Below are 19,701 nucleotides of genomic sequence, written 5' to 3'. Positions count from 1 at the left end.
GACAGCCCAGAGTAATGAGACCAAAATAGACCTCAACGAGAATGAGGCAAGACCAAAGGTAAGCAGGAGTCAGGGGGGTTCAAGATGGTCAGGGGAGGCCACTCTGAGTGGTGCATCTGAGCTGAGATCGGAAAGGAAAGAAGAAAAAGTATTATGAAGAACTGGGAGAACGGTGCTCTGGGCAGAGGCAACCACGGGTGCAAAGGCTCTGAGTGGGGCAGGAGAAGAACAATGTGGGAAGCATGGCCAAGCTGGGGGCCAGATCACTGGGGGCCTGGTCATCCAGGGTTTAAGCTTCATTTGTAGTTATTAGAGGGTTTTTAAGCAGTGGAGTGCTGCAGCCCACTGATGCCCGCACATGAGAACCACCTGTTAAATCTTCAGGATTTTTGCTGTTGTTAAACTATTAGTAGCTTGAAATCAGCCATGGTGGGAGTATTTACACCATGGAAATGGGCAGCAGGTGGGTAAACATTTATCTGCCTCAGACTGGTTTTAGACAGGGAGGTGGGGAGAGTGGATCTGCGCCTGAAGGAGCGCCCTCTGGCTGCAGGGGGGAGAATGGTCTGCAGGGGACAGAGAAGCAGGGATGCCCTGCAGGGAATGTCATTGCAGGGATGCCCCGCAGGGAAGGCCATTGCCTTGGTCCATGTTGGAGAGATGGGGGTTTGGACCAGGATGGGCCAGTGGATGGATCTGAGTGATTTTGAAGGCAGAACCAGTGGGCCTTGCTGAGATGACCCCATTACTGAAGCTCAGAGCAGGGAGGTGACCTGCCCAACGTTACACGTCTGGAATATGGAAGAGGTGTGATTGAGCCCAGGCCTGCCAGGCCCCTAAACCCTTTCTGTTCCCTATACTTCAGTGTTTCCCTAAGTTGCCATGAAGATTCTTCCTGGGAAGCTTATGGTCTAGGATGAAGAGGAAATAATGATGTCCCTGGCTGCCTGTGGTCAGAGCACCCCTTTCCGACACCGCTTCCCAGGAGGGTGGGTCCTCTGAGCTGCGGTTGGGGGTGGGGCGTGGAAGGAGCCAAGATGTCACCGTCATAGACACTGGGAGGCCCAGCTCCCACTGGTGGACACTGGGGCCATGGCGTCTGTCCTCCCTCCCAGGAGGGCCCTAGGAGGGCTGCCCCAGAGATGGTCTTGGAGGGTCCTACGACCTGCTTGGGAGATTCCCAGTTCTGGGATGCGGGACCTCCCCTGGGGCAGGGCAAGGACCAGGGCTGGAACCAGTCTAGGACCTCAGAGGAGGAGCTGCCACAGCACAGCTTCCCGGGGGCCGGGGCTGCTCTGGTTTTTGCTGGGGTGGGAGGGAGGGGATAGGGACAGATCTGAGAGCCTAGCTCAGTGGGAGCGGGGGATCTAAGCAGCGCCCGGTCTTAGCGAGATGCCGGCAGAATCACTAGGCCCCGCTTGTCTGCCTGCACCTGCCCCCGCCCCCTCGCCCCCCACAGGCTTCACACACTCCCAGTCCCTTCCCTGAAGCCGCCTTTGGCACCAGTCCCAGCAACAGGGCTCATCTGCTCCAGCCCCTCCCTGTGTCAAAACTCACTCTCAGAAAAGGGTCCTGTACTGGGGGATCACTGTCACTGTGACCTTCTGCAAGAAGCGAGAAGGGAGGAACAGAAAACAAAACTAATCAAATACCTACCAGGTGTCAGGCAGAGCTGCTTGCTTTCCTCAAAGAGTTAAAATTACAGAAAGGTTTCCCCTCATACTCAGCCCCTAAAATAAGGCTCTAAAAAGTTTACTCTTATCCTTCTAGACTTTCTTCTTTGTACACACACACACAGGCTATTTTTTTAAAAACTGAGATAATGTTACGTGTTCTATGTGGATTATTTCATTTAATCCTAGGTTGTTATGATCTCTACTTTGCATTTCAGGAAACTGACGCTCAGAGAGGTTATGTACCTTTTCTAAGGTCACACAGCTGGTAGAACTGCCTGGCCCCACAGCCTCACTCTCTGCATCTTGGGCATCACCTATGGGTGCAGAAGGCCAGCCTTGTTCCTGTTGGGGGGAATTTGGGGCTGCAGAGCAGGTGGGGCTGGAATTCTGGGCAGAGGCCTGATCCGGCCTTCCCTTCTGCTGTGCTGTGAGACTCAAGCCCTGGGGTCAAATTCCAGCCCCACTGAGTCCTTGTTAATGATTTTTAAAAGGGGATTCTATTGCCATTTAATTGCGGCTCTGCCCTTGAAGCAGACTCCCAGTTGTCTGTAACAGACAGCTTAGCCTTGGATTTCTCTCTCCCAAAGCCCAGGGGATAGAGGCTGCACTGGGAGGTCTGCGACCTGGGCCACTCACCAGCTGTGGAACCTTGGCAGTTCCTGCCTCTCTCGCCTTGATGTCCTCTTTTCAAAGTTCCTTTCAGCCCCAAGGTAAGCCCATGACTCCACCCCTAGTCACTGCAGCTTGCTGGAGAGAAGAGGGGGAGGAAGAGGACGAACCGGAGCAGAGAGGAGGGCTCGGGGGCAGCTTAGTGGGTTTGGAAGGGAGTGGGTGTTTAAGAACAGGTTCTGGAATCCCTAGACCTGGGTCCAAGTCCCAGGGCAGGACCTATGCAGTTGTACAAGGCCCAGGCTCAAAAGATTCCCGGGGCTTCCCTGGTGGCGCAGTGGTTGAGAGCCCCCGCCGGTCCGGGGAGATCCCACATGCTGCGGAGGGGCTGGGCCCGTGACCATGGCCGCTGAGCCTGCGCGTCCAGAGCCTGTGCTCCGCAACGGGAGAGGCCACAACAGTGAGAGGCCCGCGTACCGCAAAAAAAAAAAAAAAAAAAGATTCCCTACTTGGTTTTACGTTCTGTCATTGCTGTCTTGAAATTCTTAACTTTCTGAGTAAGGAGCCCAGCATTTTCCTGTTACGCTGGGTCCCACAGATTGCACAGCCAGCCCCGCTACCGCGTATGAGCCGTGTGCCCTTGGCAAGTGATTTCACCTCATCGATCCTGAGTTTTCTTATCTGCAAAACGGAGTGATGCTTACACCCCCTGGGAGGATTGTTCTGAGAATTCAAAGAGAGGTGCCTGGTAAAGAGCCAGGCAGCAGTAAGTCCATAACCCGTGTCAAGCCCTGGTAATTGTGGCCATCTTTCTGTAGGGCTCTGTAGGACCTGACAGGGAGAAATATCTCCGGAGCCGCAGTCTCTCTCCCAGCCTTGTCCATGGGGGCAGGCGGGGGGACACATTTCAGGCCAAAAATAAAATCCTCGGGCTTCCCTGGTGGCGCAGTGGTTGAGAGTCCGCCTGCCGATGCAGGGGACACGGGTTCGTGCCCTGGTCCGGGAAGATCCCACATGCCGCGGAGCGGCTGGGCCCGTGAGCCATGGCCGCTGAGCCTGCGCGTCCGGAGCCTGTGCTCCGCAACGGGAGAGGCCACAGCAGTGAGAGGCCCGCGTACCGTAAAAAAACACAAAAACAACAACAACAACAAAAATAAAATAAAATCCTCACTGGGAAGCGAATGGTGCCACCGTGCGCACAGCAACCCCTGCCTGTGGCTATACTGGGTCAAGTGGTTTAGGGCCCTAAGTCCTGGGAGCTCAGGTGCTGTGGGCTTTGAGCCTGGGGAGAGATGAGGGTCTGGTGAGGATACTCCAGCACCCACTTTCAGCCGGGAGAGGGTCAGTCACGTGACCTTCATAAATGAAGGCCTGACGCCTAGAGGTGCTGATGGAATCTCCCCAAGGGCCGCCTCCTTCACTCTATGTCTTGGCTTGTAGGACCCCCAAGGTGTTGTCCCAGCACCTCAACCTCCCAGATGTTTCCAGAGTCCCGACTTCCTGGATTCATAGCTCAGCAATTTCCCAACGGTGAGACCTGGAGCAAGTTACTCAACCTCTCTAGGCCTCAGTTTCCCCATCTGCGAAACACTAACAGGTTTGACCTCGTGGACGTGTCGTAGTAAATCAACGCCCGCATGAAAAGTGCTTACAAGCATGCAGACAACGTCAGCCGCTGCAACGGCTGGCCTGCCTGCTTCCACTCCGCGCTGAGCCCGACAGCGGGCTCCGAAATGCCAGTCTGACCACGCCTCTCCTTCAGCCGCTCGTTGCCTTCAGGATGAAGCCCAGACTCCTTGTTCCGGCTCCTCTGAGCCTCCATGTGGTGAGGCCCAGTTCAGGGGCCATTTCCCCTTTTAGAGTCCACAGCCTCAGGATCTGCTCAGGGAAACCTCCGGCCCCCAAGGCAGAGCCTATGATGTGGCTGTCAGTCAAGCCAAGAGGCGGGCACATGACCCAGGCTCAGCCAGCTGGGCACCTTCTGTAAGGACTTTGATTATTATTATTATTTTAAATAAATTTATTTTTGGCTGCATTGGGTCTTCGTTGAGGTGCGCGGGCTTCTCATCGCGGTGGCTTCTCTTGTTTCGGAGCACGGGCTCTAGGTATGCAGGCTTCGGTAGTTGTGGCGCACAGGCTTAGTTGCTCCCTGGCATGTGGGATTTTCCTGGGCCAGGGTTCGAACCTGTGTCCCCTGCATTGGCAGGAGGATTTTTAACCACTGCCCCACCAGGGAATTCTCAGGACTCTGATTCTTAAGGATGGAGAAGCTTATGGAAAGGGGTTGGGAGGGTTCATTTGGGAGGTTATCCCCCTGAGTTCCTGCTGCCTGGATCTCCAGGGCTGCCCTAGGCCCCGGTCCTCTCTGGGGCTGGGTTTTTAGCCTTTCTTCCGATTCTGTGCAATGTCTCACAGCCTTCCGTTGATGCTCTCTTTGTCCAGAGTAGCCCTGTCAGTTTCTGTTGCAGGCATTCAGAGATCCTGGTGGACACACTCTGGCTCCAGACACATCCCAGCTTTGACCTTCACCTTGTGCTTTTAAGTATCTGCCTGCATTTCTCAGTCCATGCATGCTACTTTGTGCCTCTGAACCTTTGTCCCTGCTGTTCCTTCTGCCGGGAATGTCTTTCCCACCTTATTCTCCTCATTCATTCTTATCCCAAGAACCACCTCAGACATTGTCAGCTCTGGGGGAACTTCCTCCAATCCTCCTCTATACCACACCCCCGCCTCCAGGCTGGCTCTGACCCTCTGGGCAGCCCTAGGCCCTGGGCTTCTCTCCCTCAGCAGCAGCATTTCCTCGTCTGAACCCAAGACCAGATGCAGGCCCACCCACCTCCATTTCTCAGTTGGCCACAACAAATGTTTTTTGGGCTCCAGAACCATGGAGGGTCATACAGGCAGCTCCCTGGGGACCTGCTCAGGGATTCCTCCGCCAGCTAGGACCAAATCCATTGCCTGCTGCTGAGGGGTCACGAGGGGAATTGCTGAGGACTGCGAGATTGGGAATCGTCCCAGAATAACAATGAGCCTGACTCCTCCGGGTTGGCCATTGCTCCAGCCCTAGCCTTTGATCCAGAGCCTGTGCCAGCCTTTGTCATAGCCCCAGCCGCTGCCCCAGCTCAAGCCACAGACCTGACCTCACACCCCACCCTCGGCCCCAGCCCTGTCTCTGCCCCTGCATAGGCCCTTCCCCCCACCTCTGCCCTCACTGCAGACCCCCAGCATCCTTCCCAGTGAGACCCACCCAGGCTGCCCTCCGTAGAGGCCCTGCCTCTGATCGAATGGGGCTTTCGGTGGGGAAGGGCTGGCCAGTTAATTGGGCGGTGAATAGAGCAGGTATATCAGAGGTAGGTGCCGCGCCCAACTCCCCTCAGTGGCACAAGACCTGCAGCTCCAACAGTTGGTGACAGAGCCGAGCCTTGGGCAGGGGCAGGGGCAGGACCAGGTTTAGGTCCTGAAGGTTCCTTCTGTTCCTCACCTCCCCTGCCCTGGGCCAGACTATATCCTGAGCCGTGGACAGGGCTGAACCCTCCATGGTTGCTGAGTGCCCCAGCTGGGGAAGTGCCCGAGCTATAGCCACCCAAAATCAGGTAAAAGGAGGCAAAAGGGGGAGTCCCAGGACAAGCCGGTAGGCTTGGGGAAGCTTGCAAGGTTGGGGTATCAGTAAAGACCACCACAGATGACCATCCTTGAAAGAAAGGCAAAAACAGTCCAAGTCTCCCCTGAGGTCACCAACGCCTCTCCACCCCTTCTCCTTGGGAACTGAACCAGGGCAGCAGGGGTGGGGAGGGCCACAGGACCTCGGGGAATCAGGCCGTCTACTCCACCCACAGGTTGATCCTGCAATGGACACATCATGAGGACAGAAGCCAGCACTGTGATGTCACAGCTCAGCTGCGGCTTTGTGCTCCTGGAGCTGTCCAGTGAGTCAGCTGGGCCCCTTCCTCCTTCCCGTGCTCATGTACCTGTGTCCGATGCTCAGGGCTGGACAGGTTGACTGTGTAGCCCCACCCCTTCTCTCCCTGCTCCTCCCACGTGCTGGGGCGGGCCCAGCAGATGGCCAATGAACAGCACGCTTAGGGAGACTGTCTTCTTTTGGCCATAACTAGCGACCAGTCTTAGGTGAGCGGCCCAGGAACTCTTTGCAAGGCTGTGTTGAAACCACCTGTCAACTAGGCCACCTTCCCAGCTTGACCGTGAGCTCATTCAAAGGGTCTATCCCGGTCCCCAGTCTAGCTCTGTAGAAGCTCAGAGTATATGATGTCAGTTAAATGCATAAATGGCTGGAGGGACGGGTGGGTAGAGATAGATGGCAAAGGTATCTCCTTCCTATGTGGGCTGCTCTCTCACCCGTCCCCAGCTCTGACCCTCGGAGTCTTTCCTGAATGCTCTTGGAAGCTAGCACCTGTTGGAAGCCCCAGGCATCTTGGCACCCATGGGACTTGACGGTGACGGAGCTGTCCCAGTTATGGGGTGACAAAGGCAATAATGCCACTGCAGAATGGCACATTTGGTCCCTCCAGAGCTGGGGGGCACAGCTCAAAGACCTCAGACTTTGAACTTAATGAAAGCCGAGTCCAAATCCAGCCCTGTTGTACATCCTCAAGCTGGTCACAGGGGCCTCTCTGAACCTCTGTTTCCTTTTCTATGAAGTGGGAATGTGAACTGGCTTCTGAGGACCGTCAGGAGAATCAGAAGAGAAAGCTGCTGTCTTGACTGTTGCTGTGGCCATCCATCTTCTTCCTGCCTGGCCCACGTGGCCCTCATCCTCCAGTGTAGCCTGAGGTGGTGAGGGGCAATGTCGGCGACCGTGGACACAGGCCAGGAGGCTGGCCTGAGCAATACCGGTGACAAGGACAGGGACCTGCAGGTGCTGTTCCAGGAACTCTGCCAACTCCAGGCAAAGTACGAGCTGTCCCAAGCCCCGCCGTGCCCCCTGCCTCAGCCCCAGGGCCACCTGCGGTGGGCTAAGCAGCTGGGACTGAGCAAAAATGCCTGAGGAGGCCAGGCCAGGAAATGCACGGGGAGGGGACTGAGGCCCGCGAGTAAGTCAGCAGGGGCAGCTGATTGGCGAGTGGTGGGGAGGTGGGGGGCTTGGCTCCCGCCCTTTGAACTCAGACCTTGGGCCAGTCCCAGGCCCTGTGCAAGCTTAGTCTCCCTCCACGAAGGCAGGGCTGTGGGTGACCATCCCTACGCCTCTGTCAGCTCGGCCCCTCTAAAATCAGCCTGCGAGGTTGCTGCTGTGCCTCCAAGCAGACACCCTGAATCCTTGCCCCTTGGTGACTCTCAATTTCAGGCTGCCCACGAAAGCCTGAGTTATATGCAAAAGGATGGATTGATATCTGTGAGTGATTTTATGGAGAAAAGTCCCAACCGGTCCATCGGATTCTCATGGGGCTTCCCAACCTCCCCACCGAAAGGTTTAGCACTGTAGCTCACAGGGCCCCACGTGGTATTTGCAGGGGGAAGACAATTTTTTCCTGCATTTTTCAGGACTGTATGGATGAGAAAATCGGGCCTGAGAGGCAGAGTGGCTTGCCCTGGGGAAGTCAGCAGTCACTCAGAGATACCCACCACAGCCTTTCCTACTCTGCCCTCTGCCCTCTTCCCTTGACCACTAACCTTGAAGGCGACCAGGGTGGGCAGGCTATTGGAGACTCATCTTGCTTGATGATGCCCCCTGATGGCTGGGCAGCAGCACGTGGCTGTCGCCCCTCTGGGGGCTGCTAGGGCTCCGACCACAGACTGAGTGCTTATGATGTGCTGGGAGCCCCAGACCCGGTCCCCACCGGCCTATGAGGGAGGGGTCTGGTTACCCCTGTTACGGACGGGCCAGCCAGGCACAGAGAGGCAAAGCCTGTGGCCGGATCACCGGCTACTGGGGGCTCAGACCATCTGCCACCAGCTCAGCCTGCAGGAGGGGCTCCATAGACCCCATGCCACAAAGGCCCGGCCTCACTGGTCCCCAGGCCCCTTCCTCATGGCCTGACCACAGGCATCTCTTTGACCTCTTTGTGGCTCAGTTTACTCAGCAGTGAAATGGGGGTGGAGAGACTCAAGTCAGCGGCCCATTGATGGGGTCAGTGACCAGCCCAGCCCGGATCCGTGCAGATCCACAGAGGCTGGCCCTTGCCAGGGGCCACAACCTGGAAGTCCCCAAACCGTCTTCTCACGTCTGGCTCTCTCGCCGGCACTGAAATGTCTCTACAGACAGAGGAAGCTGAGGAGAGAGGTCATAAGGTTTTTGAAGACTATCTGATCAAGGTCCTTGAGAAAGTCCCCAAGGGTACGCAGCTTCCTCAGCAGGCACCTCCCAGCCTGGGAACCTGGGCGCGTGTGAGCTCGCTGAGCACTGAGCTCCCCTGCAGAGTGGGGATCCACAGGCCGGTGCCACCGTGGTCGAGCCAGCCAGGGCACCAGCCATGTGGCCTGCAGCAAGTTCTCAACGTCTCTCTTCAGTGGGAACAGCAACAGTTCCGTGGGCTGGATCCTTTATGAGCACGTAGCCTGGAGCCCGATGTCTAGCTATAGCACCCAGTAAGTGTCAGCTGTTATTATTACCTCATCTGTCTTTGATTTTGCTCTTAGGAACTAAAATTACACAGGCATCTGAAATGAGTTTTGTGTTCTGTTTTACCATGATTTGCACCAGAATCCACTGTTATCAGTGCTGAAAACTTGATAGGAAAGAGAAGGGGAGACAAACATACATAATTTTATTATCGTCATTGTCTTTACATCACCAATAATAAAAGTAACTATTACTGTTTATGAAATATTTACTCTGTGCTAAGCTCTTTAGTCAATCTTTTTTACCCCTCTTTAGGAGCTGCTGAGAACTGTGTTACCCAGGCTCAGTGAGGTTAAGGGACTTGACCAAGGTCTCCCAGACAGGAAGTGGTGGGGCTGGGTCTCAGACTCTGGTCTACCTGATTTCAGAGTCACTGTGCTAAGTGCTCTGGAGCTGCAGGAGCCCCAAGGACTCTGTCCTGGAGGTCAGGGAAGGCTTCGTGGAGGAGGGGGCCATTCATGGGGCTCACATGCGTTCAGCAAAGGGGAACAGCACTGCAGGCAGAAGAACAGCACAGATGCAGGCTGGAGCCAGGCCCTGTGCAGTGGGTTTGGGGTTGAGTTCCAGCGTGCTGGAGCGCCATTATCCGCCAGGGGTCGCTGGGAGATGTGATTGGAAGGTTGAGCAGCACCAAAGAGCCTTGAGCACCAAGGGGTGTGAAGCAGACCCAGCACCCAGCGCTGCTTCTAGAAGCCTCCTAGTTTGGGACCTTCCTAATTCAGCAGTTCAACCCTGTTCAACCCATCCAGAATGAGCAAAGCTGGGGACCCCGTCACGCGGGACAGCAACAATGCCTGTCCTCTTCCTGCAGGCTCCCCCAGTCAGCAGCCCCTGCCGGGGTGGCGGTGGGGGGTTCTCCTGCCTCACTGGGCAGCCTTGATCCAGAATGCTTGCTCTCAGCCCGCGGTGGCCTTTCAAATGCAGATTCTTCTCTTGAAGAGGTGGGAGGTCAGTGATGGGGCGCTCTCAACTTCGGGGCTCCAGTGGACAGCAGAAGTCCCACCTACATTATTAGTATCACTGCAGGGGGCAGGTGAGGGCTGGGCATTCTATGCCCACCCCTCCTGCCATGCACTGTCTCTATAGGCTACAACCAAGGGGAGGAGCCAGAGGAGGCCCCGGTGGAGGCCATGGTGGGGCACTATGGGAAGCTCTTCGCAGTCAGCCAGGACATCCAGAAGCTTCTGGAGGCCTTCTTCAAGATGAGCCAGGCCGTCCACCAAAGCCTGGAGGGAGTCTCTAGAGGGAGGCCATAGGGCTCTTATCCCGGTAACAGCTGCCTGAAGCCCGGCTCATCCTCCTTGGCCCAGAGAACTGGGACGTAGGGACCCCCTTCCCTCTGCACCCCCAGAGAAGGCCTGAGGCAGGGGCGGGCTCCTGAGAGGGTCTGAGTGGGGCGCTCACTCCAGAGCCTTGTTCTGTACCCCTTTCCCTCCCTTTCTGCCGGGTTTCTCCTGAGGAAGACTCAGCTTATACTTAAAAGGTATTCTTCGTGGTAGAAAACCCAGGAGTTCTAGATTCAGACAGACTGGGGTTCAAATTCCAACTCAGCCTCTGACTAGCTGCATGGCCCTGGGCACGTTTAGACCCCCTCTGAGCCTCAGTTTCCTCATCTGTGACGTGGGGGCAATTCAACCTAGTTGGTAGGCTGTTGTGAGACACTGAACACAAACTGTCTCAGAGTTAAGTGCCCCAAGAGGCCATCTCCCTCATAGTTGGTTCATCTTCTAATAAATTGAACTTTCACCCCAAGGGATGGGCATTCCATCCGGAAGAAACTGCCCTGGCAAAGGCATGGCATGATGAAATTTTGTGCTGCAGCTGGGGCCTGGGGACACGGAGAAGACAGAGGATGGAGACACGGAGAGGAAGGGAACAGGGAAAGGGAGGCTGGTGAGTGGGCTGATTCTCGCAAAGGACAGTGGCATGGCATTTGCAGCCAGTCTCTGCCCCCTAGTGGTAGCACTGAAAACCTACACCATTTTGTACGGTTTTTTTCCTTCGTGGGCGGGGCACTGTGAGAAGCACTTAACAAGCTTTATCTCATTTAAACCTCACCCCAGCACCCGGAGGCAGGTGCTTCTATTCCTAGAGCTGAGACTAGAGGAGAGGAGTGAGGTGAGCATACAAGTAGAAGGTTGGATCCCAACTTTATTGAGAATTTTAATACTTTGTTCATCATGGATTTTTTGTTTTGCATTAACTTTGTTTTTGAAAAACACTGCATTTGGGAATTCCCTGGTGGTCCAGTGGTTAGGACTCTGCGCTTCTACTGCAGGGGCACAGGTTCGATCCCTGGTTGGGGAACTAAGATCCCGCAAGCTGTGCAGTACGGCCAAAACCAAAACCAAACCAAAAAATTGCATTCAAATATTATTTATATTAATTCTGAGTTAAATGTTGCACCCTAGTCCCAGGCATGCCATTTTTCTCATTTTCAAAGTAAGAAAACTAGGCCTCAGAAAAGTGTGGACACATATATATCCTGTGTCCTCCAAACACATCTCCGCGGGGCCTGGCGTGGGAGTGCACCCAGCACATCCTGTGCCCCGCAGGCCTGGGCCGCAGAGGCTGTCACAGCCTTGCCCCCTGGTGTCCTCCCAGCCGTTCCTGCAGCCGGAAGGGCCCAGACAGGTGGTTCTGCTTATGGTGAGAAAAACGGGCTCCAGGAGCTGAGCTGGGATTCGAACCCTAGTCATCCTACACGTCCATTTTCCTGCATCTCCTGGTGCCTTAAAGGGCCCTGACCACCCAGAACTTTCCCCTCCTCCACCCCCATCATCACTCAGACCCCTGAGCCGTGAGCTCCTCGGGACCAGGCCCAGGGCAGGTGCCCCGGGAGGTCAGCTGCACCGAATTGACCAGCCACCCTACCACAGAGCCTCAAGATCCGGCTCTTCCAGCTGCAGAAGAAGTGTCACCGCAAGCAGGAGCAGTGGCGGCAGCTGGAACACGGTGTCACCTACCAGAAAGACACAGGCAGCTGTGATGTGAGTCCAGTCCACTGGCTGGGGTGGGGGGCGGGCAGCGCAGGGGCCGGGGGCTGCTATCTCCTGGATAATGGTCGGCCCCCAACACACACACACACGCACACACATGCGTACGCACACGCACACCACTTACCCACTTACCTCTCCTTGGTGACTGTTAGTTTTCAAAGGGCTTCTCTAAGACGAGCCAGATGTCATGTGACAGGTGGGAGAACTGAAGCCACAGATAGTTAAGGACCAGCTGGGATGCCCCCGTACAGTCCCAGGGCCTAGCATCTGCACTCCTAAATATTGGTTGATTCTTACTCATATCTATTCACAGATGAGAAGAACGAAGCTTGGAAAGAGGAAGTCAGGGCTAAAGTCCAGGGCCAGGATTTCTGGGTTTAATCCCTTGAGCTACTCCTTCCTGGCCTGGAGAATGTGGACTAGTTATTCTCCGGACCCCCGGGTCCTCCCCATAGCAGAGCCTGTGCCCTTCTGGCCTTGGGGGCTGCCTGGAGGACACGGGGGAGCAAAGGCTGGGGCACAGGGCTGTGCCAGGCACACTCCACCTGGGCAGGGCGCAGTCAGCAAATGTGGGACCTTCTCAGGCTCTAGTTTGGAAGACATGAGGGTTGGGGTCTGTGGGCTGCTGACTTCCAACCAAGGAGCTTTGACGGGGAACTGGATTGGCCACAGTTTATAGAGTCTGTTATGGGTCTTCCTCTTGAAGGTGAGAAGTAAGGTTGCTGATCACAACCCTGAAGGCCTGAAGTCCGCACCTCTGGAGCTTCCCAGAGTGAGGAGCCCTGGGTTCCCCCATGTCCCCTCCTGGCCCCTCCCCTGGGTGTGGACCACGGATGTGCCCAGCTGGGAGGACCCTCTTGGAAGTTAGTCGGTCCGGTGTCCCTCTTTGCAGAGGCGGATGCTCTGGCCCCGAGGTGGGGAGGGACTCGTCCAAGCCCCTTTGGTTGTAGAGCCCAGACCAGCAGGAGGAGGCGGCTCTTGGCTTCAGGACACGTCTCTGGCCTGAGTGAGCTGGAGGCAGGGGGCAGGGAATTCTGGGAGGGGCCCGAGTCTGCAGAGCCGGCTGCTAAACTGCATGCAAATGGTCATCAACAGCACGGCCCAGCAGTGCTGCGCCTCTGCCCACGGCACGCCCAAGGGCACGGGTCTCTTCTCCAAGCTCGACCTCATCCGGGTGAGGACTCTCGTGCCCGGGCTGGCCTCCGGCCTGAGCCTGTCCTCGGCCTCGGCTCATGGGGCATGGATGGTGAGCTGCCCTATTCCTCCACGGCTGCATGGCTCCTGCACAGGTGCGGTAGGGTCTCAGGGTCTCTTTTAGGCTCTCAACAGACTTGTAATGAACGCTCATTGGTGCAGGGTCAGAGGGTTGTAAAGGAACTCCTGCCCTGCCTGGTCTTAATGTGGAGCCCCACCCCGGCACATCACACACATACACACGCACGGGGTACACACTCACACAGACACTCCTATGGGCTCTCCACACACCCTGCAATATACACAAAACATACGCTGACACACTGCAAACAAACACACCAAGGTGCACACAGATGTAGTCACGTTTACACAGGAGGCACATTTCAGTGACCGACGGAGCCTCTGTGCAGGGTCCTCATTTTAAACTTCAGACTCTCGTCAAGTCCACTGAGATTTCCCTTCTCAGTTGGAGGGTCCCCACCAGGACCAAACTCCCGCCAGTCATAATGCTGATGCTGCAGTCATGGAGGTCATGTGATCAGGTTGGCTTCCACCCACAGCAACATATCTTGTTTTCTTTTTAATAACAGCTTTATTGAGATATAATTCTAGTACCCTAAGATTTACCCTTCTAAAGTGCACACTTCAGTGTTTTCAGTACAGTTGCAGAATTGCGCAACTATCATTAGTATCTAATTCCTGAATCTTGTCATCACCTCCCCAAAATACATTTTGTATCTGGCTTCTTCCACTTCGCATGATGTCTTCAAGTTTCATCCACATGGCAGCACAAATCATTCCTTTTTTTTTTTTTTTTTTTGCGGTACGCGGGCCTCTCACTGCTGTGGCCTCTCCCGTTGCGGAGCACAGGCTCCGGACGCGCAGGCTCAGCGGCCATGGCTCACGGGCCCAGCCGCTCCGCGGCATGTGGGATCTTCCCGGACAGGGTCACGAACCCGTGTCCCCTGCATCGGCAGGCGGACTCTCAACCACTGCGCCGCCAGGGAAGCCCAAATCATTCCTTTTTATGGCTGAAAAATATTTTGCTGCATGGATAGACCACACTTTGTTTATCTATCCATTAGTTGATGGACATTTGGGTTGTTTTCATTTGGGGGCTATTATGAATAATGCTGCTATGAACATTCATGCCCATGTTCTTGCATAGACATGTCTTTTCAGTTATCTTGGGTATATACTTAGGAGTAGAATTTCTGAGTCTTGTGGTAACTCACGAGGTAACTCAGCGAGGAACTGCTGAACTGTTTTCCAAAGTGGCTGTGAAATTTTACAATCCTATGATCACAATATGAGGATGCCAGTTTCTCCATATCCTTGTTAACACTTGGTGGTCTCTCTTTTATAATTTAGCCATCCTAATGGGTGTGAAGTGGTATCTCATTGTGGTTTCGATTTGCATTTCCCTGATGATTAATAATGTTGAACATTCTTTCACGTGTTTATTGGCCGTTTGTATATCTTCTTCGGAGAAATGTCTATTCAGATCCTTTGACCACTTTTTAACTGGCTTCTTTGTCTTTTTATTGAGTTGTAAATATTCTTTGTATATTCTGGATAAAAGTTCCTTATCAAATATACGATTTGAAAATATTTTCTCTCATCCTATGGGCTGTCTTTTCACTTTGATGGTGTCCTTTAAAGCGCAAAGATTTCAATTTTGATGAAACCCAATTTATATATTTTCATTTTAGTCACTTGTGCTTTAGACATCATATCTAAGTAACTATTGCCTAATCCAGGGTCATGAAGATTTACACCTAAGTTGTCTTGTAAGAAGTTTATAGTTTTAGCTCCAATATTTAGGTTTATGATGTGTTTTTAGTTAATTTTTGTATATGGTATGAGATAGGGGTTCGCTTTCATTATTTTGCATAAGGATATTCAGTTGTCCCGATACCATTTGCTAAAAAACCTGCTCTTTCCTCATTGAATTGTCTCCTCATTCTTGTCAAAAATCAATCGGCTGTAAATGTGAAGGTTTATTTCTGGACTCTGAATCCTATTCCATTGGTCCTTACGTCTGTCCTTAGCACTGTCTGGATCACTGCAGCTTTGTAGTAAGTTTTGTAATTGGGAAGTGAGTCCTCCAGCCTCACTTTTCCTTTTTGAGGTTGTTTTACTCTTGTAACTGCATGTCTTGCATCGTGCGTGGAAGTTCCGTGTCTGGGTGGGTTTCAGGTCTGGTGTGACCCAAGGCTCAGTGACACCACGAGGACCCGTCCTTTCCACCCTCCTTTGTCTGCCAGCTTCGGCATTGGTTTCATCCTAAGTCATAACTTGCTTTTCTCTTTCGAGGCAAGTTCAGTGGAGTTGTTTGAACTCGGGATTCTTAGCGCCTCTGGGACACTGGGGGCGAGTCCCACGGCCAATGTTTTCTAGCAGCAAGAGTCCACAGTGAGCGAGCCTGCGTCTTGGTTGAGAAGAGCTCAGGAGAATTTCACAGGCAGTTGTCAGGGCCTCTCTGCTCCATGGCACAGCTCTTGGGGCACCGTTCACAGTGAAGGCTGCATAACTGGCATCCCCTGAGGCATAGATCCTTCACATCATGATATATGAATGAGCATTTAAGTAAGGGCACATTTGCCCTACAGTCACAGTGTATTAATTTCATCTTCTTCCCCCGCAAAAAGGAAGAAATTACCCAGTGATGTCAGGGTGTCCCAAAGATCTCCCTCAGCAATCAGTCAAGTCTCAGAGTCACCCACATGCGCTCGGCATGGTACTAGGGAAAGAGAGGTGGAGGGAGATAAAGGTCACCTGGCCCTTAAGAAATGAGTGCCGCTCAGAGAGGGAGGCTGGGGGCAGTCAGGGTGGGCTTCTCGGAGGAAGCAGTGAGAAGAGGCAGGCAACCACATTCAGGAAGCTGCACAAGGACCTGGGCTTGGAGCCATCCAGCCCTGCCACTGCTGGGCTGTGTCGCTTCAGACAAGTCACTTAACCTCTCTGAGCCGCAGTTTGCTCATTTGCCAATTGGCATTGATACCACATCTTTGGCTGCGCCCTTGTGAAGACTAAAGGAGACGCAGGTCAACCTTGATGTTGCTTTGGTCCCTGGGAAGTGGTGTCCAGGGGCCAGAGTACAGTCAAGTGAGAGAGATTTCTTTTTTCTCCTAGGAATTTATGTTGGACACAATGGAGACTGTGAGATTCATCTCACTGCTCAGGGGACCCAGAGTGTGCTGGACAGCAGACAACCCCAAGGACCGGGGCCTCAGAAGGTACCCCAGACCATTCAGGAAACATTCAAAGAGTCAAGATTCGATCCCCAGGACCCCCTTTCCTAGCACCCTGACTTCAGAGTCCCCAGCCTGTACTGACACAACCCAGGGCCACCAGCCCTGCCAGCATCACGACCATCTCTTTACCTGCTTGGCCTCCTTTTTTCACCACCAGCGCTCCTGAGTGGGTGGGAGCCAGGGGAGGCGGAGGTCAGTGAGAGGTGGGGCAGCTAGGGCCAGGGGGGTTGAGGGGGCACTGTTCCCTGCATTGGGGGATTGGCAGGGATCGGGGTGAGGCCTGCCTGGGACCGTGGGCGAGACAGAGGGAGGTTCCCGAGTCAGAGGCAGCAGCCAGGTGGGAAGTCCCAGGTTGGAGACCTGCACCCAGAAGCCGGGGATGCATTTCTCGCTGTAATTGGTGGGTCTGTCTGGGGCCAAGGAGCTTGAATGGACGCCCGACTGTTGGGAACGCTGCAGTCATAGGAACTCTCGCAGAGAGCCACCCTGAGCTATAGGATGCGTGGGAGCTGGCCTGGCCCACAGCAGACCGAGGGTACTCAGCTTGTAGGAGAACATCTCATCACTGGTTCCCAGAAGCTGGATACCAGTTTGGTGCCTTCTGCCCACCTGAGGGTCCCTGAGCTGCCTGGAATGAGTGCTACTCTCAGGGGGACTGGGGGCAGGGCAAAGCCCCTCTCTGGGCTGGTTTTCCCACGTGTGAAATTGGGTGCGAGGATGTCTAAGGGAATCCTCTCTCCAGTCTGACGTTCTTAGGTCAAGGTTGGAAAGGCCTCTGCGTGGATGGCACTGGCTTGGTGTTATTGAGCCACGGAGGCGAAATCACCCTGGCAGCCACCGCAGCCCCGAAAAGGATTCACTCCTGCGCGTCTGCTGATGTTAACTGATTTAGGTTAACTTTGCAAGTTCGGAGCAACTGATTTGCAGCAAATGGTGGGGCATCAGCAAATTACCTTTCAAACGGGAGTTTCAGAAAAGACGCTGCTATTCCTTCAACAAGCACCGAGGGTCTGCTGTTTTCCAGGTGCTGTTGGGAGAGGGGACGGGAGGCTCGGAGGGAGGGGGTGGGAGGCTGGGTAGGACTTGGGCACTGAAATATTTAGGGGAGCTAAATATAAGAAAGAAGGTTATGTAGGGTCAGGTCTTAAGAGCAGTTTTTTTTAAAAGGCCGGGGGGAGCTGCAGAGAAAGCATCATTTTGAGTTTCTGACTCTCAGGGCTTTGGGGCAAAGAGAGCATCCCAGGTAGGGCTTGAGTCAGATTTCAGAAGGGAGAGGTTGGGGGAGGGCTGAAGAAACTGAAGGGAACACAGGGTAGGGCTTCCAGTTTGGCTGGAGCACAAAGAACCCGACGGGCAGTCTGAGATGGTGGGCTGGGGAGCCACCGTGGGGTCCCAGAGGCCAGGCTACGAGGTTTGGAGGCCATACCTGGGGGTGTCTTAGACCATTCTGGCTGCCATAGCAAAATACCATACACCAGGTGGCTTAAAACAACAGACGTTTATTTCTCACAGTTCTGGAGACTGGAAGTCGAAGATGACGGCATTGGCAGGTTTGGTGTCTGGTGAGAGCCCACTTCCTGGTTCAGGTGGTGGAAGGGGAGATGGAGCTCCCGGGGTCCCTTTCTTAAGGACACAAATCCCATTCATGAGGGCCCCACCCTCATGACCTAATCGCCTCCCAAAGGCCCCACCTCCTAACACCATCACACGGGGGTTAGGATTTCAACATAGAAATTTAGGGAGCAGGTACATTCAGTCCATTACAGGGAGCATCTCGCCTCCATACCTCACTGCTTACTTGCTCTCCACCCAACATCCACTTTCCAAAGAGATCGGAAGTATCTCATTAGCCTCCCTGTAATGTGGGCACATGTTAGGCCAACAATCCTTAGATTTGAACGTTCCTCAGGAGGGCTTGTCACAGCAGAGTGTGGGTCTACCCCCAGAGCTTCTGACCCAGCAGGCCTAGGGTGGCCAGGCCTTAGAATCTGCATTTCTGACAAGTTCCCAGGTGATGCTGCTGCTGCTGGTCTCAGGCCCACACTTTGAGAACTGCTGCTTGGGAGTAACGGCAAATCCCAAACGCCTAAGCTGGGCTCTGCTTCTCCTGGAGTACCAACTCCCCCTGCCTGGCCTGCAGTCCCCATCTGCACAATGGGGCAAGCGTCATGGGGACCTGGCATCCTGGGAGGGCCATCCCCACCCCGTCTGACCTCCTGGGAGGTGCTGAACATGACACCCTGTTAGGGGCCCAGGGAACAGTCCTCTCACTTTGCCCACAGAGGCTCTGTGAAGAGCTGTTGTCTTTCTGTCCTCTGCCATCTGCCTGCTGTGCACATGTTGTGTGTATGTTTGCAGGTCTAGTTCAGATGTTTGGCACGCTCCCTGGGGAGGAGGGCCATCAGAACAGATACCTGGGGTGGCAGTGACCTGGCCATTAGTCTAAGTTTGCAGTGGGCACCTGAGTCTTTTAGGAGCTCCCAGCCTCCTCTGGGCAGAGCTTGGGTCATGAAATTGACAACTGGGCACTGCGCTTAGGGGCCCTGATCTCTCAGGCTGCTGGCATGTACTAGAACGCTGGGGTTTATCCTTGCTGGGCTTTCTTGTCAGACAGAAAGCTCTCTCAGCCCTGACCCTGTACCTTTAAAGCACTTTCCTCCTGGGTTCCATATTAGCTGGAGAAAGGCCTTCAAGGGCATTTGGAGAAAACCACAGTGGTTCAGGTACCTTATGAAATATCATTTCATCTGACTGCTCATCCAGATCCTGAGACCCCAAGACACTAGGAGGCCCAGGGCTTGGACATTTTCTGAGACTGAGAGCTCATTACCTGACATCGAATTCCAGCTTTAATTTTCTTCAAGTGTGAGGACATTCTCTCTACAGACCATTCAGGAAAAGTTGGACTATTAGCTACTGGCTGGTGCTGAGAAAATTGCCTATTTGGCAGGAAAATCAAATTATGTCCTTTTTCCACACCACATACTGTAGTATATTCCAGTTCCTTTGAATGATGGTTTTCCAACTTTAATGTTCATTAAAACCACCTGTGGGGCTTCCCTGGTGGCGCAGTGGTTGAGAGTCGGCCTGCCGATGCAGGGGACACGGGTTCGTGCCGCGATCCGGGAGGATCCCACATGCCGTGGAGCGGCTGGGCCCGTGAGCCATGGCCGCTGAGCCTGCGCGTCCGGAGCCTGTGCTCCGCAACAGGAGAGGCCACAACAGTGAGAGGCCCGCGTACCGCAAAAAAAAAAAAAAAAAAAAACAAAAAACCAAGAAACAAACAAACAAAAAACCCACCTATGACACTTGCTAAACAGGGCTCATTCTCAGAAATTCTGATTCTGGCACGAGGCCCCCAAAATCTGGATGTTGAACAAGCATCCCAGATG

General features: G+C 54.1%; 1 protein-coding gene and 1 non-coding gene across 2 annotated transcripts; both read left to right on the top strand.

Moving 5' to 3' along the window:
- The first annotated feature begins 1,306 nt into the window (after nt 1-1,306).
- CCDC197 (coiled-coil domain containing 197) lies at nt 1,307-16,491 on the top strand. Its single transcript, XM_073800091.1, is given in 10 exon segments — nt 1,307-6,211; nt 6,942-7,193; nt 8,499-8,518; nt 8,521-8,574; nt 9,946-10,091; nt 10,093-10,128; nt 11,739-11,849; nt 12,565-12,630; nt 12,916-13,032; nt 16,188-16,491. Coding segments are annotated over 9 exon segments (945 nt in total). The 5' UTR covers nt 1,307-6,211; nt 6,942-7,086; the 3' UTR covers nt 16,476-16,491.
- TRNAR-UCU (transfer RNA arginine (anticodon UCU)) lies at nt 11,095-11,166 on the top strand. Its single transcript has one exon. It is a non-coding gene; the product is annotated as a tRNA-Arg (tRNA).
- Nucleotides 16,492-19,701: the final 3,210 nt, after the last annotated feature.

The sequence above is a fragment of the Tursiops truncatus genome, chromosome 2, assembly GCF_011762595.2.
Source record: "Tursiops truncatus isolate mTurTru1 chromosome 2, mTurTru1.mat.Y, whole genome shotgun sequence".
Classification (NCBI taxonomy): domain Eukaryota; kingdom Metazoa; phylum Chordata; class Mammalia; order Artiodactyla; family Delphinidae; genus Tursiops; species Tursiops truncatus.
Note: the sequence above shows the minus strand (reverse complement) of the source record. Positions and strands in the feature narration are given on the sequence as shown.